Here is a 17,500-nt window from a genome sequence, read left to right on the forward strand (position 1 = left end):
GTGACTCATGAGTCTCGTCGTTTCCTTTAAGTTTTGTTCTTTCTTCTCTTGATCGTTGTGGAGAAATTGTTCATGAAGAATGTTTATCATTTGTGGAGTTTGTTGGTTGAAGATTTGGTGATGGAGCAGATTTATGAAACTGCTGGAGAAAATGACACACACTTACACACACACTTACACACACATTTACAGACACATTTACACACACATAAACATTAACCTGAAGTTCCACAGACCTACAGCGACACTTCAGACGAGGGGGAAAAGTTCTGTTACGGACTAAATCTTGAACTAAACTCCAGGATCCTGTCAGAAGAACATCTTAGAGCAAACTGAGGCTCACAGCAGCAGGTCCAGAGAGAAGAGCTCAGGTCACAGCTCAGGTCACAGCAGCAGGAAGTATGTGTGTGTGTGTATATGTGTGTGTATGTGTGTGTGTGTGTGTGTGTGTGTGTGTGTGTGTGTGTGTGTGTGTGTGTGTGTGTGTGTGTGTATATGTGTGTGTATGTGTGTGTGTGTGTGTGTGTGTATGTGTGTGTATGTGTGTGTGTGTGTGTATATGTGTGTGTGTGTGCTTCTGTGGAAGTTGCTGCTCATTTGCATCTTGTATCTGTGGCTCACTATGGCTCCCAAACAGTCAGGGCTTATTTGAAAGGCAAATGAGCCTGTGCCCTGGACAAGTACCTGTCTTACCTGCCACACAACCTGCCACCTCACCTGCCACACAACCTGCCACCTCACCTGCCACACAACCTGCCACCTCACCTGCCACCTCACCTGGCACCAAACACAAAACACAAAACACAATGCACAGAGCAGACTCCAGGCCTCGTTCTTTCTCCCTTACCCCCCTCTGACACTCTCAGGTCACTTTTACACTCCCTCTGACACTCTCAGGTCACTTTTACACTCCCTCTGACACTCTCAGGTCACTTTTACACTCCTCTGACACTCTCAGGTCACTTTTACACTCCTCTGACACTATCAGGTCACTTTTACACTCTCAGGTCACTTTTACACTCCCTCTGACACTCTCAGGTCACTTTTACACTCCTCTGACACTCTCAGGTCACTTTTACACTCCCTCTGACACTCTCAGGTCACTTTTACGTCCCTCTGACACTCTCAGGTCACTTTTAGGCCCCATTTCACACTCTCAGTTAATCTTTTATTCTGTTTTCTTAAATTATTTCATTCTTGATTTATTGAAACGATTTATTATTAATAACACCTCCCCGGTCGGCCAATTTGTGGGGGAAAAGTCCAGTTCTGTTTTTTGGTCCCAGTCCATCCCTGGTCTTGATTTTGATTGTGTTGTGACCTGAATTCTCTTGGTTTTAGTTGTAATCTTGTGGTACCTTCTGCAGAACTTTTCACTAACTGTCGTGTGCTTTGGTTCCAGAGCAGAGCGGCCTGCCCTTCAGCCGACAGGTGAGTACACAGACAGGTGACGGGTGACGGGTGACACCTCAAACAGTTTGGAGCTGTTTGGTTTCTTCTCTCAGGCTGTTTGATGAACTTGCTCTGGTACACGGGGGGCGGGGCCATGGACTGCACACACAGATACAGAACAGTAGATCTCGCTTTGTGTGTGTAGTACTTGTGTGTACTTGTGTGTACAGTAGTTGTGTGTGTAGTACTTGTGTGTACAGTACTTGTGTGTACAGTACTTGTGTGTACTTGTGTGTACAGTAGTTGTGTGTGTAGTACTTGTGTGTACAGTACTTGTGTGTACAGTACTTGTGTGTACTTGTGTGTACAGTAGTTGTGTGTGTAGTACTTGTGTGTACAGTACTTGTGTGTACAGTACTTGTGTGTACTTGTGTGTGTACAGTAGTTGTGTGTGTAGTACTTGTGTGTACAGTACTTGTGTGTACTTGTGTGTACAGTGTGTACTTGTATGTACTTGTGTGTGCAGTAGTAGTGTGTAGTACTTGTGTGTACAGTGTGTACTTGTGTGTGCAGTAGTTGTATGTGTAGTACTTGTGTGTATAGTAGTAGTGTGTGTAGTACTTGTGTGTACTTGTCTGTACTTGTGTGTGCAGTAGTTGTGTGTGTAGTACTTGTGTGTACAGTGTGTACTTGTGTGTACAGTGTGTACTTGTGTGTGCCGTAGTTGTGTGTGTAGTACTTGTGTGTACAGTGTGTACTTGTGTGTACAGTGTGTACTTGTGTGTACTTGTGTGTATAGTAATAGTGTGTGTAGTACTTGTGTGTACTTGTGTGTGCAGTAGTTGTGTGTGTAGTACTTGTGTGTACAGTAGTTGTGTGTGTAGTACTTGTGTGTACTTGTGTGTATAGTAATAGTGTGTGTAGTACTTGTGTGTACTTGTGTGTGCAGTAGTTGTGTGTGTAGTACTTGTGTGTACTTGTGTGTACAGTGTGTACTTGTGTGTACTTGTGTGTATAGTAATAGTGTGTGTAGTACTTGTGTGTACTTGTGTGTGCAGTAGTTGTATGTGTAGTACTTGTGTGTATAGTAGTAGTGTGTGTAGTAATTGTGTGTACTTGTGTGTGCAGTAGTTGTGTGTGTAGTACTTGTGTGTACTTGTGTGTATAGTAGTAGTGTGTGTAGTACTTGTGTGTACTTGTGTGTGCAGTAGTTGTGTGTGTAGTACTTGTGTGTACAGTGTGTACTTGTGTGTACAGTGTGTACTTGTGTGTACTTGTGTGTATAGTAATAGTGTGTGTAGTACTTGTGTGTACTTGTGTGTGCAGTAGTTGTGTGTGTAGTACTTGTGTGTACAGTAGTTGTGTGTGTGTAGTACTTGTGTGTACTTGTGTGTACAGTGTGTACTTGTGTGTACTTGTGTGTATAGTAATAGTGTGTGTAGTACTTGTGTGTACTTGTGTGTGCAGTAGTTGTGTGTGTAGTACTTGTGTGTACTTGTGTGTACAGTGTGTACTTGTGTGTACTTGTGTGTACAGTGTGTACTTGTGTGTACTTGTGTGTATAGTAATAGTGTGTGTAGTACTTGTGTGTACTTGTGTGTACAGTAGTTGTATGTGTAGTACTTGTGTGTATAGTAGTAGTGTGTGTAGTAATTGTGTGTACTTGTGTGTACTTGTGTGTGCAGTAGTTGTGTGTGTAGTACTTGTGTGTACTTGTGTGTACAGTGTGTACTTGTGTGTACAGTGTGTACTTGTGTGTACTTGTGTGTATAGTAGTAGTGTGTGTAGTACTTGTGTGTACTTGTGTGTATAGTAGTAGTGTGTGTAGTGCTTGTGTGTTCTTGTGTGTACAGTGTGTACTTGTGTGTACTTGTGTGTATAGTAGTAGTGTGTGTAGTACTTGTGTGTACTTGTGTGTACTTGTGTGTAGTACTTGTGTGTACTTGTGTGTAGTGTGTGTTAGTGTTACTTGTGTGTAGTAGTGTATGTGTAGTACTTGTGTATAGTAGTAGTGTGTGTAGTAATTGTGTGTACTTGTGTGTGCAGTAGTGTGTGTGTAGTACTTGTGTGTACTTGTGTGTAGTGTGTGTGTGTACAGTGTGTACTTGTGTGTACTTGTGTGTATAGTAGTAGTGTGTGTAGTACTTGTGTGTACTTGTGTGTATAGTAGTAGTGTGTGTAGTGCTTGTGTGTTCTTGTGTGTACAGTGTGTACTTGTGTGTACTTGTGTGTATAGTAGTAGTGTGTGTAGTACTTGTGTGTACTTGTGTGTACTTGTGTGTATAGTAGTAGTGTGTGTAGTACTTGTGTGTACTTGTGTGTATAGTAGTAGTGTGTGTAGTACTTGTGTGTACTTGTGTGTATAGTAGTAGTGTGTGTAGTGCTTGTGTGTACAGTGTGTAGGTCCGTTCTGCTTCATCTGTGTGTTCTTAGTTCTTTGTTCTTAGTTCTTGTTTTTTTTTTTGTGTCAGATAAAAACCGAGGACATCAGTGACTCTCCGCACTGTGAGTCCACACTGAAGACGTGTCCCCTGAGCCACAGCTCCCCGGGGCCCGTCCCAGGGGCCCCTCAGCTCACAGGGGTAAGAACACACACTCCCTACAGCTGCACACACACGGGACTCGAGCGCACTCACACTAAACTAATCTGAATGATCTTCATGTTCTTCAGTTACCACGACGACACAAACACACAGAAACAACACCGACACGAGTGTAAAGATCGACTGAAAACTCAAGAGGAAAACACTGAACAGATTTAAAGAGCAGATTTGTTCAGAGTTCAGTCTGGTTTTTATCTTAAAATAAAACTCAGATTAAAGTCTAACGGAGCCTCAGACAGAGCAGTGCCCTAAGTTTGAATCCATAAAAGCTACTCGGGTTTTATCCAAAGCTCCAAACGCTCTGTTCCACCTTGTGATGTCATCAAGTGGCAACGTGGTCTGACCGTGCTGACTTCCTCTCTGTTCCGTGTGTTCCAGGAGCTGCCGTCTCTGCACACGGTTCAGCAGCTCGTCCTGATGCCTCCCGCTCACCTGGCCCCGCCCACTCACCTGACCACGCCCTCCTCCTTCCTGCTGTCCCAGAGCTCCAGCGCTCACCCAGGTATGAGACACAAACAGTTGTTTTTGAAAATATTGTTTGGATTTTTCTCCAAAAGTGAGTGACAGATGCCCCAAACGTCACACATGGGCACCCCAAACGTCACACATGGGCACCCCAAACGTCACACATGGGCACCCCAAACGTCACACACGGGCACCCCAAACGTCACACACGGGCACCCCAAACGTCACACACGGGCACCCCAAACGTCACATACGGGAACCCCAAACGTCACACACGGGCACCCCAAACGTCACACACGGGCACCCCAAACGTCACACACGGGCACCCCAAACGTCACACATGGGCACCCCAAACATCAGATGCCCTCACACATGTGTCTGTGCTGGTATTTCCTGTGTGGGTTTCATTTCAGATTTCCTGTTTCTCACTTGTTTCTGTTTTTTTTTTGCAGCTCTTCTCCAGCAGAATCTTCTGTCTCTCCCTAGTCCCTCCACCTCCAGCCTGCTGCACCAGTCCGGCCTCAGCTCACAGGTGCCCACCACAACCTCACGACCACCAGAACCTCATGACCACCAGAACCTCACGACCACCAGAACCTCACGACCACCAGAACCTCACGACACCAGAACCTCACGAACCACGACACCACGAACCTCACGATCAACGACCACCACAAGACCTCACGACACCACACAACCTCACGACCCCAGAACCTCACGATCACGACACCAGAACCTCACGACCACCAGAACCTCACGACCACCAGAACCACCAGAACCTCACGACCACTCACGACCACCAAACCTCACGACCACCTCAACCACCTCACGACCACCACAAACCTCACGACCACCACCTCACGATCACCTCACGACACCACAACCACCAGAACCTCATGACCAACCATCATGACCAACACCTCATGACCACCTCACAACCTCATGACCACCTCAAACCTCATGACCACCACAACCTCATGACTTCAACTTCATGACCACCTCAACCTCATGACCACCACAACCTCATGACCACCTCAACGTCATGACCACCACAACCTCATGACTTCAACCTCATGACCACCTCAACCTCATGACCACTACGACCTCATGACCACCACAACCTTATGACCACCTCAACCTCACAACCACCAGAACCTCATGACCACCACAACCTCATGACCACCACAACCTCATGACCACCTCAACCTCATGACCACCTCAACCTCACAACCACCAGAACCTCACGACCACCAGAACCTCACGACCACCAGAACCTCATGACCACCAGAACCTCACGACCACCACAACCTCACGACCACCACAACCTCACGACCACCAGAACCTCACGATCACCAGAACCTCACGACCACCAGAACCTCACGACCACCAGAACCTCACGACCACCACAACCTCACGACCACCACGACCACCACGACCTCACGACCACCACAACCTCACGACCACCAGAACCTCACGACCACCACCTCACGACCACTCACGACCTCACGACCACCTCACACACCAGAACCTCACGACCACCACAACCTCACGACCACCTCAAACTCATGACCACCACAACCTCATGACCACCTCAACGTCATGACCACCACAACCTCATGACCACCACAACCTCATGACCACCTCAACATCATGACCACCTCAACCTCATGACCACCTCAACCTCATGACCACCAGAACCTCACTACCACCAGAACCTCACGACCACCAGAACCCCATGACCACAACTTCATGACCACAACCTCATGACCACCTCAACTTATATTGAACCAGAACTAAACCAGGTCTAAAAGAGGACTATCCTCGGGTAAAACCAGGTCAGAACCAGGGCTAAACCGACAGAGCCTTGCTGGTTTATTTGATGCCCCCTTGTGCTGTGTGCGCCAGTCTATGACCCGCTCCAGTCTGGACGCCCACATGGACATGAGCCACCTGCAGATGCCCAAACACCTGACCCTGGCACCGCCCGACGAGCCCAGCGACCTGGAGGAGCTCGAGCAGTTCGCCAAGGCCTTCAAACAGAGACGCATCAAACTGGGCTTCACTCAGGTCAGTCACATCAGGTCACACTCAGGTCACATCAGGTCACATCAGGTCACACTCACACTCAGGTCACACTCACACTCAGGTCACATCAGGTCACATCAGGTTACATCAGGTTACATCAGGTCATACTCACACTCAGGTCACACTCACACTCAGGTCACACTCAGGTCACATCAGGTTACATCAGGTCACACTCACACTCAGGTCACACTCACACTCAGGTCACACTCAGGTCACACTCACACTCAGGTCACATCAGGTCACACTCACACTCAGGTCACACTCAGGTCACATCAGGTTACATCAGGTCACACTCACACTCAGGTCACACTCAGGTCACACTCACTCAGGTCACATCAGGTCACACTCACACTCAGGTTACACTCAGGTCACATCAGGTCACACTCAGGTCACACTCACACTCAGGTCACACTCAGGTCACACTCAGGTCACATCAGGTTACATCAGGTCACCTAAACAGGCCATGTTTAGGTGATGTTTTTTAACTATGTCCTCAAGTTTCCCCACGTGTCCTCTGTGTGTCCTCAAGTGTCATCTGTGTCCTCCTGTGTTCTTTCTGTGTCCTCACATGTCATCGGTGTGTCCTCTCTGTGTCCTCATATGTCCTCGGTGTGTCCTCATGTGTCCTTTGTGTGTCTTCACATGTCCTCGGTGTGTCCTCTGTGTCCTCGGTGTTTCCTCACGTGTCCTCTGTGTGTCCCCACGTGTCCTTGGTGTGTCCTCATGTGTCCTCGGTGTGTCCTCACCTGTCCTTGGTATATCCTTGGTGTGTCCTCACATGTCCTCGGTGTGTCCTCAGTGTGTCCTCAGTGTGTCCTCGTGTGTCCTCAGTGTGTCCTCGTGTGTCCTCACGTGTCTTCAGTGTGTCCCCACGTGTCCTCGTGTGTCCTCACATGTCCTCGGTGTGTCCTCGTATGTCCTCATGTGTCCTCTGTGTGTCCTCACGTGTCCTCTGTGTGTTCTCATGTATCCTCGGTGTGTCCTCACGTGTCCTCAGTGTGTCCTCGGTGTGTCCTCACGTGGTCTCTGTGTGTTCTCTGTGTGTCCTCAGTGTGTCCTCAGTGTGTCCTCACATGTCCTCACGTGTCCTCTGTCTCCAGGGCGACGTGGGTCTTGCCATGGGGAAGTTGTACGGTAACGACTTCAGTCAGACGACCATCTCTCGTTTTGAGGCCCTCAACCTGAGCTTCAAGAACATGTGCAAACTGAAGCCTCTGCTGGAGAAGTGGCTCAGCGACGCAGGTACCAACACACGGCAAAAACTGCTACTGTGCCCTTGGGCAACACACTTCACCTCATCATTTGTCTCATGTGTGGCCATTTTATCTTATGAGTGAGAGTGTGTGAGAACGTTGTGAGGACAGTGTGAGGACAGTGTGTGAGACCATTGTGAGGACAGTGTGAGGGCAGTGTGAGGACAGTGTGTGAGGACAGTGTGTGAGGACAGCGTGAGAGGACAGTGTGAGGACAGTGTGTGAGGACAGTGTGAGGACAGTGTGTGAGGACAGTGTGTGAGGACAGTGTGAGAGGACACTGTGTGAGGACAGTGTGTGAGGACACTGTGTGAGGACAGTGTGTGAGGACAGTGTGAGAGGACACTGTGAGAGGACACTGTGTGAGGACAGTGTGTGAGGACAGTGTGAGAGGACACTGTGAGAGGACACTGTGTGAGGACAGTGTGTGAAGACAGTGTGAGAGGGCAGAGTGAATACAGGGTGAAGACATTGTGAGGACAGTGTGTGTGGACAGTGTGATTATTCCATTCAGGGTTATTGTCCCATAATGCGTCCGTACACGGTAAAGAGAGCACAGAGGGACAGACGGAGGTCATGTGTCCTGAGGTCAGCTGCTGATTGGCTCTGGTGTTGTCTCCAGAGACGTCCCCCTCGGACCCCCTGAGCAGCCCGTCCCCCCTGCCCCCCCTGATGGAAGGATACGGACGCAAACGCAAGAAACGCACGAGCATCGAGACCAACATCAAACTCACCCTCGAGAAACGCTTCCACGATGTGAGCACCGCCCTCTGTGTCCTCTGTGTGTCCTCTGTGTGTCCTCCCTCTGTGTGTGTCCTCCCTCTGTGTCCTCTCTGTGTGTCCTCCCCTCTGTGTGTGTCCTCCCTCTGTGTGTGTCCTCCCCTCTGTGTCCTCTCTGTGTGTCCTCCCCTCTGTGTCCTCCGTCTGTGTCCTCCCTCTGTGTGTCCTCCCTCTGTGTGTGTCCTCCCCTCTGTGTGTGTCCTCCCTTTGTGTCCTCCCTGTGTGTGTCCTCCCTCTGTGTGTGTCCTCCCTCTGTGTGTGTCCTCCCTCCGTGTCCTCCCTCTGTGTGTCCTCCCTCTGTGTGTGTCCTCCCCTCTGTGTGTGTCCTCCCTTTGTGTCCTCCCTGTGTGTGTCCTCCCCTCTGTGTGTGTCCTCCTCTGTGTGTCCTCCCTCTGTGTGTGTCCTCCCTCCGTGTCCTCCCTCTGTGTGTCCTCCCTCTGTGTGTGTCCTCCCCTCTGTGTGTGTCCTCCCTTTGTGTCCTCCCTGTGTGTGTCCTCCCCTCTGTGTCCTCTCTGTGTGTCCTCCCCTCTGTGTCCTCCGTCTGTGTCCTCCCTCTGTGTGTCCTCTCTGTGTGTCCTCCCCCTCATGTCCCCTCACGTCCCCTCACGTCCCCTCACTTCCCCCGTGTCGTCCTCAGAACCCGAAGCCGAACTCGGAGGAGATCAGTCTGATCTCGGAGCAGTTGTCCATGGAGAAGGAGGTGGTGAGGGTTTGGTTTTGTAACCGGAGACAGAAGGAGAAGAGGATCTACAGCCCTGGACCCGCTGTGCCCGCTGTGCCCGTCAAACACACGTACGGCGCCAGGATGGTGAGCGCCGTTCAGTCCTCACACTTCACCACACTGTCCCCTGAAAGGACCAATATCACACACATAGAAATGTAAATATTTGTATTTATTTATAATTTTCTGAAATGTTCTGTGATATAATTTATTAAAGTATCTCTCTGTCAGGTCAAATAATTCTTTTATTTAAAGAGTCCTGACAGGTGCAGGTGCAGGTGCAGAGGCACTTTAGGTTTAAACACACTGGATTTCAGCTTTGAACCAGCAACCCAAATGTTGGAGTCATGTGAGGCTCATTCTGTGCTCTGATTGGACACTGGTGTTTTACACTGTGTGTTCTGATTGGACGCTGGTGTTTTTAACGGTGTGTTCTGATTGGACGCTGGTGTTTTAAACGGTGTGTTCTGATTGGACGCTGGTGTTTTAAACGGTGTGTTCTGATTGGACGCTGGTGTTTTAAACGGTGTGTTCTGATTGGACGCTGGTGTTTTAAACGGTGTGTTCTGGTGTTTTCAGGCTGGAGCCCCGAGGTCCTACAGCCCCCTGGCCTCGAGCGCAGGTGAGGCTCCTCCCCCAGACGCGGCTCTGACAGTCGTCTGAGCGCCGCTTTAACGTCTTTAACATGCTGTGTGTCATGTGACATGTGTCATGTGCTGTGTCATGTGACATGTGTCATGTGCTGTGTCGTGTCATGTGACATGTGTCATGTGCTGTGTGTCATGTGTCATGTGACATGTGCTGTATGTCATGTGACATGTGTCATGTGACATGTGTCATGTGTCATATGCTGTGTGTCATGTGACATGTAACATGTGCTGTGTGTCATGTGACATGTGTCATGTGACATGTGCTGTGTGACATGTGCTGTGTGTCATGTGTCATGTGACATGTGCTGTGTGTCATGTGTCATGTGACATGTGCTGTGTGTCATGTGTCATGTGCTGTGTGACATGTGCTGTGTGTCATGTGACATGTGCTGTGTGTCATGTAACATGTGTCATGTGCTGTGTGACATGTGTCATGTGACGTGCTGTGTGTCATGTGTCATGTGACATGTGCTGTGTGTCGTGTGACACGTGTCATGTGCTGTGTGACATGTGACATGTGCTGTGTGACATGTGACATGTGCTGTGTGTCATGTGCTGTGTGACATGTGACATGTGTCATGTGCTCTGTAACATGTGACATGTGCTGTGTGTCCAGTCTCTTCCAGTTCATCTCCTCCGAGTCCAGGAGGTGGAGGTTCCCCCAGCAGCTCCCCGTCTGTCCACAGCTCCACCGGGTCAGTGTCCACTGTGTCCACTGTGTCCCTCTGTGTGCCCCTGTGTCCACTGTGTCCCCCTGTGTCCCTCTGTGTCCCCCTGTGTCCCTCTGTGTCCCCCTGTGTCCCCCTGTGTCCCTCTGTGTCCCTCTGTGTCCCCTGTGTCCCCTGTGTCCTCCTGTGTCCCTGTGTCCTGTGTCCTCTGTGTCCTGTGTCCCTCCTGTGTCCCCCTGTGTCCCTGTGTCCCCTGTGTCCCCTGTGTCCCCCTGTGTCCCCTGTGTCCCCCTGTGTCCCCCTGTGTCCTCCTCTGTGTCCCTCTGTGTCCTCCTGTGTCCCTCTGTGTCCCCCTGTGTCCCTCTGTGTCCCCTGTGTCCCTCTGTGTCCCCCTGTGTCCCCCTGTGTCCCTCTGTGTCCTCCTGTGTCCTCCTGTGTCCTGTGTCCTCACAACACACAGAGTCCATTTGAAGTAAATTGTCACAAATATGAATCATAAAAATGTCAGTTTGATAAAAACAGGTTTGAGTTTCACTAAAACATGTTCAGTTCTTACACTGTGGGTACACTGTGGGTACACTGTGGGTACACTGTGGGTACACTGTGGGTACACTGTGGGTACATTGTGGGTACACTGTGGGTACACTGTGGGTACATTGTGGGTACATTGTGGTACACTGTGGGTACACTGTGGGTACATTGTGGGTACATTGTGGGTACACTGTGGGTACACTGTGGGTACATTGTGGGTACATTGTGGGTACACTGTGGGTACATTGTGGGTACTACACACTAAACGTCAGAGGCTTGGTGGACTCAGTGAATATAAACAAAAGAGAATTTCTTCAAATTTCTCACAGAACTTTACTTTGGCAGGTGTAAAAAATTGACACTAGGTACAGATTGATTTTCAAAAATGTTTCAAAAAGTTGGTCAAATGATTCTCCCTCATGTGAAGTGTGTGAAATGTGAAATGTGGGACCAGCCTCTCGAATCTGCAAAACTTATTTACCTACGGGTACGAAGAACAGAACCAAACCTGACTGAACAGAACCAAACTGAACCGGACTGTGTTTTGCTGCAGGTCGTGGTACCGGACGTGGAACGGCGCCTACCACCACTGATGCCCGTCGCACCGCATGGACACGCCCACCCCCTCAACCACCCCCCACCTCGACCCCCGCCCCCTCACCCAGTCCCACTGTAGTGTTTGTTAGTTTTGAGTTTCTCGGTTATATTTTATTTAAAGAGTATTATGTGTTGTGTGTTTTGTGTGTTTGTGGGCGTGTGTGTGCGGGCGTGTGTGTGCGGGCGTGTGTTTGTGGGCGTGTGTGTGCGGGCGTGTGTGTGCGGGAGTCCAAACAAGCCGACGCCCATGTTTCTGTGCACAGTTCAGCAGCTCAGGGTTTGTGTGTCACGGCTCAGTGTTCGTGTGCCGCGGCTCGGGGTTCGTGTGCAGCGGCTCTGGGTTCGTGTGCAGTGGCTCGGGGTTCGTGTGCAGCGGCTCTGGGTTTGTGTGTCGCGGTTCGGGGCCGTCACACACTACAGGAGAATTTGCCTGATTTTTGGCTGTGATTTCACCTTCTTGAGTTCAGGAGGCAGTAAACTCAAAAAACAGTGAAAATAATGACTGGACTTTACTGTTCACGTGTGTAAAGTTTTAAATTTAAACATTATCCACAGAATTTATCCTCTGTAAACAGTGTCAGGGAGGAACAGATTACATGTACCAGAGTTATGTAATCAGAGTACAAATGATGAGTAACTGTATTCAGTTACAGTTACTGTTTCAGTGAGTGGGAACTGGATTACAGTTACTTTGTTGAAATAAATGGATTATATGGCAGGATTTTCCTGTTTCACATATCCCTTTTTTTTTTTTCTTCTTCTTAATTCTGCTCATTGCCAGACACTAAACCAGGACTAAACCAGGTCTAAACCAGGACTAAACCAGGTCTAAACCAGGTCTAAACCAGGTCTAAACCAGGACTAAACCAGGTCTAAATCCTGCTGTGTGGACGTGTTTCTTCGTCTTTTATCAATAATATTTTTAATTTGGTTCAGTAAAGTTTGGACTTTTTATTTTCTTTTATCAGATAAAACTTCTTATGTGAAGATTTCCTCGTCTTTGTTTCTCTACAACAAATCAAGTAATCCAAAGTAATCAGATTACATTACTCACTTTAAGTCATTTAATGGATTCTGTTACAAACTACATTTGGTGTGTGTAATCTGTAATCTGTAATCTGTAGGGGATTACATTTTAAAAGTAAATTTCCCAACTCTGTCTGTAAATAATGAGTCCAGTTCACAAAACGTCTGTGACTCCAGTTTTTTGAGTCGTAGTTTCAAAGTCAAAAGGTGAGTTTGTTTGGTCTTGTGTGTTGTTACGTCCTCACAAAGCACGGATCCACCTGAACCTGAACCTGAACCTGAACCTGAACCTGAACCTGAACCTGAACCTGAAGATTCTCCACACTGACTCCACTTCCCCAGGACTTTATCTCAGATCTTTGACGCTTTAAAAATCCTGGATCTGAAGTTTTTGCTCCACATTTCACAAATAATAATCCCACAGTTTGGACTTGGAGCAAAACTAGAAGATCAGAGTCTGGACTTTGACACACAAGAGTCTCAGAGTCACTGGTTTTACTTTAGATCCTCAGATCCTGCTGCAGTCTGCACACGTCACACATTTAAAGTCTCCTCAGATTCTCCTCGTGTGGTTTGTGTTTTGTGTTTGAAATGTTTCCTGTAGTGTGCGGCGCCTTTAGAAGAGGCCTTGATCCTTTCAGGTTTTTGTTTTGTTGTAATTTTCTGTCATGTTTGGATCTGCTGTGATGTTAAAGATGTTTTATTTCCTGATTAAAAATATTTGTTTGATTTGTGCTCCGTCGTCCTCGAGCAGAAGCTCAGACTGTGTGAATAAATAAACCGAGTGAAGCTGCCGCACTGAAACTGTCTCTGATCTGGACAAAGTTTTAAAATGTGCATCAGGTTCTTCATCTTGTTTTCAGATTTATTCTGCGCTCACTCGTTCTGAGACGTTTCCTTGTCAGTTTGCCCCGGGGCAGCTGTGGCCACAACAGTCGATTATCACCTCCAGGTCCAGAGTGAACGAATAAAGCTGAATAAAACTCTGTAAAGCGTCAAAAGTCTGTGAAAAGTGAAGTGTAGAAATAGAAGATTTATTTATTTAAAATGATCTTCTGCAGCGAAACATCGTTTCAAGACTTTAAACTCATTTTCTGACAGATTTCGATGTTTTTACATTTTGGACGAGTTTTTTTTCAGTGTAACATCGTGTTTCAAACGGGAAGTGAGCATGGACGCTTTTCCGGCTCCATGGACTCTGGCTCCAGTTCAGTTTGTGTGTAACAGTGCGGCTCGTGCGGCTCATGCGTTTGGCTCTTCTCTCCGCTCTACGTGATCCTGTTTTTTTATTTCACTGTTTTGTCTCTAAATCCAGTCCTGAACATTAAGAACCGACCAATCAGGCGCCTCGTTTCCCCGAGACTCCGCCCTCCAGCCTTAACTACAGGTTTGATTGACAGCGTTGCTAAGGGGCGGGGCTTAAGTTCTGCTCTGTTGAAGTTTTGTTGTGTTTTGTAAAATGATCAGAATCAAATCTAAATCTAAACTTCCTGACTCCTTCCTGCTTTTCCACAAACCTTCATCTTCTTCATCGTCGTCGTCGTGGTTTCAGTCCCGGAGTCGTCGATTAAACCGACCGTTTTTAAAGAGGAAACAACAAGACGACGACAGAAGTGACATGTTCCTTTCACAATAAAAATCTGTAAATATAAATGTGACTTTCCCCGAAGAAAAAAAACAAACGTCAAATAAAAAAAGTGACGCAGGACTCTGGACTCTGGACTCTGGACTCTGGACTCAGGACTCTGGACTCTGGACTCTGGACTCTGGACTCTGGACTCAGGACTCTGGACTCTGGACTCTGGACTCTGGACTCTGGACTCTGGACTCAGGACTCTGGACTCTGGACTCTGGACTCTGGACCTGGAGCCTGGACTCAGGACTCAGGACTCAGGACTCTGGACTCTGGACTCTGGACTCTGGACTCTGGACTCTGGACTCTGGACTCTGGACTCTGGACTCTGGACTCTGGACTCTGGACTCTGGACTCAAGATTCTGGACTCTGGACTGGACTCTGGACTCTGGACTCAGGACACTGGACTCTGGTCTCTGGTCTCTGGACTCTGGTCCCTGGACTCTGGACCCTGGACTCTGGACTCTGGACTCTGGACTCTGGACTCTGGACTCTGGACTCTGGACTGGACTCTGGACTGGACTCTGGACGCTGGACTCTGGACTCTGGACTCAGGACACTGGACTCTGGTCTCTGGTCTCTGGACTCTGGTCTCTGGACTCTGGACTCTGGACTCTGGACCCTGGACTCTGGACTCAAGATTCTGGACTCTGGACGCTGGACTCTGGACTCTGGACTCTGGACTCTGGACTCTGGTCTCTGGTCTCTGGACTCTGGTCCCTGGACTCTGGACCCTGGACTCTGGACCCTGGACTCTGGACTCAGCAGGTCCTGGTCTGTCGGTGTTGGGACGTAACGACGAGATTCTAAAATCTCAAACTGGTGATACGATATCGATAATGAACAGGCTCGATACTCGATACCACGATGATAAATATGTGTGACCAGGACTAAACCAGGACTAAACCAGAACTAAACCAGGTCTAAACCAGAACTAAACCAGGACTAAACCAGGACTAAACCAGAACTAAACCAGGACTAAACCAGAACTAAACCAGGACTAAACCAGGACTAAACCAGGACTAAACCAGGACTAAACCAGAACTAAACCAGGACTAAACCAGACTAAACCAGGACTAAACCAGACTAAACCAGGACTAAACCAGGTAAACCAGGTAAACCAGGACTAAACCAGAACTAAACCAGGAAACTAAACCAGAAACTAAACCAGGACTAAACCAGGACTAAACCAGAACTAAACCAGGACTAAACCAGAACTAAACCAGAACTAAACCAGGACTAAACCAGGACTAAACCAGGACTAAACCAGGTCTAAACCAGGACTAAACCAGAACTAAACCAGGACTAAACCAGAACTAAACCAGGACTAAACCAGAACTAAACCAGAACTAAACCAGGACTAAACCAGAAAACCAGGACTAAACCAGGACTAAAACCAGACTAAACCAGAAAACTAAACCAGGACTAAACCAGAACTAAACCAGGACTAAACCAGGACTAAACCAGAACTAAACCAGGACTAAACCAGGTCTAAACCAGGACTAAACCAGGTCTAAACCAGGACTAAACCAGAACTAAACCAGGTCTAAACCAGGACTAAACCAGGACTAAACCAGAACTAAACCAGGACTAAACCAGAACTAAACCAGGTCTAAACCAGGACTGAAACCAGGTCTAAAAAACCAGAACTAAACCAGGACTAAACCAGGTCTAAACCAGGACTAAACCAGGTCTAAACCAGGTCTAAACCAGGACTAAACCAGGTCTAGGTTTAATCTGATGACAGTAATAGAAAAGTGAAGCAGAAATTGTTTTTTGTTTTGTTTGTGAAAAACCATAAAACAAAAAAATCCACAACAACAGAAAGTCGAAAGATCTCACAAAGTTACACACTTTGACTTTTTTATTCTTTGACTCTTTGACTGTTTTATTTAAACCAAACGTCCAAACCCGAGAGAAAAGTCGACATGAACAACACCAACACAAATCTGAACATTTACACACGTTTTTAGAAAATGATTCAGTTTCTGTTTCACACATTTTAGATCCTCGTGCGACAGATTTAAATTTCCTCAAACCTGAATCAAACTCACGTCCAGACTCGAGTCTCACAGTCGACGTCTACGATTAAAAAAGTGTTTTTGCTGCATTTTTAACCAACAAAAGATAAAAAATTAAGATCAAAATGTTTCAAAGTAAAACAGATTCATGTTCAGACACAGAATGTTTGTGAAAGTTTGTGAAAGTTTTTACACTTTGGACCTGAGGTGTTTCTTGTTGTTTTTTTGTGAAATGTATGAAAGAAAAATCTGCTGTACGACATAAAAACTAGAAAAACTAAAATCAGTGGAAAAACCCAAAGCTCCGCCCAAAACAAAACAAGATTCAAACGTCCGACTCTTTTTTTAATTTAATCTTTTCCTGTAGATTTATGTTACGAGTCTTGTGTCTTGTACGACTTTAAACCTACAAAAATGACGGTAAAAACATTGGATTATTTCATAAAAAAAATAATAATAAAAATTTTGGTCAAGGCACAAACAGGTCAGAGGTCAGAGGTCATCAGAAAAAAGGTTGAATTAAAACACTGATACAAATATTTAAATGATTTGTGTCAAAATGAGTGAAAAAATCCTGAGTGTTTGTGGCGACGTCTCCATGACGACGAGTCAGAGCTCAGTGAATCTGCACCAGAAAAACACAAACAACAGATCAGTAATATTCACTTTTGTCTCATTAATATTCACTTTTTCACTTTTATCTGGTGAATTTTCCCAAACACAGAGTTTGATCTCAGTCGTTTTCATCCACAAATGTAAATTTAATATTTGTCACTAGTGTGTTTTTTTTTTTTTTTTTTTATAAATACATGGGGATTTGTAAATTTATCTGTTTTCATTAAAAAAAACAACAAAAAAACATTTGTAAAAGTGAAGATTGTGTTTGTAAACTGTGATTTGTCGGTTTGTGTTTCATGAGACGAGTGTAACATTAATTGAATTGGCTGTGATTTTTTATTGATTCTTAATTCTGACGAGTTCTTCTGAAATGTTTCCAGCAGCAACTTGTGTCATAAAATCCAAACAGAATTTTCACTTTTACAAAGTTCAGTTTAAAAAAAGAAAAAGAAAAAA

At 46.8% G+C, this 17,500-nt stretch overlaps 2 protein-coding genes across 2 annotated transcripts in view; one reads left to right on the forward strand and one right to left on the reverse strand.

Annotated features, from left to right (window-relative positions):
- Window positions 1-11,780, forward strand: part of pou2f3 (POU class 2 homeobox 3) — an 18,498-nt gene extending 6,718 nt beyond the window's left edge. The window contains exons 3-13 of the mRNA XM_055148984.1: window positions 1,403-1,431; window positions 3,864-3,974; window positions 4,374-4,497; window positions 4,913-4,992; window positions 6,366-6,527; window positions 7,646-7,787; window positions 8,421-8,554; window positions 9,216-9,386; window positions 9,879-9,921; window positions 10,566-10,644; window positions 11,702-11,780. Of these exons, the coding sequence (XP_055004959.1) occupies window positions 1,403-1,431; window positions 3,864-3,974; window positions 4,374-4,497; window positions 4,913-4,992; window positions 6,366-6,527; window positions 7,646-7,787; window positions 8,421-8,554; window positions 9,216-9,386; window positions 9,879-9,921; window positions 10,566-10,644; window positions 11,702-11,741 (1,115 nt within the window). The 3' untranslated portion in view covers window positions 11,742-11,780. The remainder of the gene's footprint in view (window positions 1-1,402; window positions 1,432-3,863; window positions 3,975-4,373; window positions 4,498-4,912; window positions 4,993-6,365; window positions 6,528-7,645; window positions 7,788-8,420; window positions 8,555-9,215; window positions 9,387-9,878; window positions 9,922-10,565; window positions 10,645-11,701) is intronic.
- A 4,471-nt stretch (window positions 11,781-16,251) lies between these two features.
- Window positions 16,252-17,500, reverse strand: part of slc37a2 (solute carrier family 37 member 2) — a 19,400-nt gene continuing 18,151 nt past the window's right edge. The window contains exon 18 of the mRNA XM_055148977.1: window positions 16,252-17,051. Coding sequence (XP_055004952.1) covers window positions 17,036-17,051 — 16 coding nt within the window. The 3' untranslated portion in view covers window positions 16,252-17,035. The remainder of the gene's footprint in view (window positions 17,052-17,500) is intronic.

Source organism: Boleophthalmus pectinirostris, unplaced genomic scaffold, assembly GCF_026225935.1.
Source record: "Boleophthalmus pectinirostris isolate CB_2022bp ecotype Guang Dong unplaced genomic scaffold, ASM2622593v1 HiC_scaffold_12, whole genome shotgun sequence".
Lineage (NCBI taxonomy): Eukaryota > Metazoa > Chordata > Actinopteri > Gobiiformes > Gobiidae > Boleophthalmus > Boleophthalmus pectinirostris.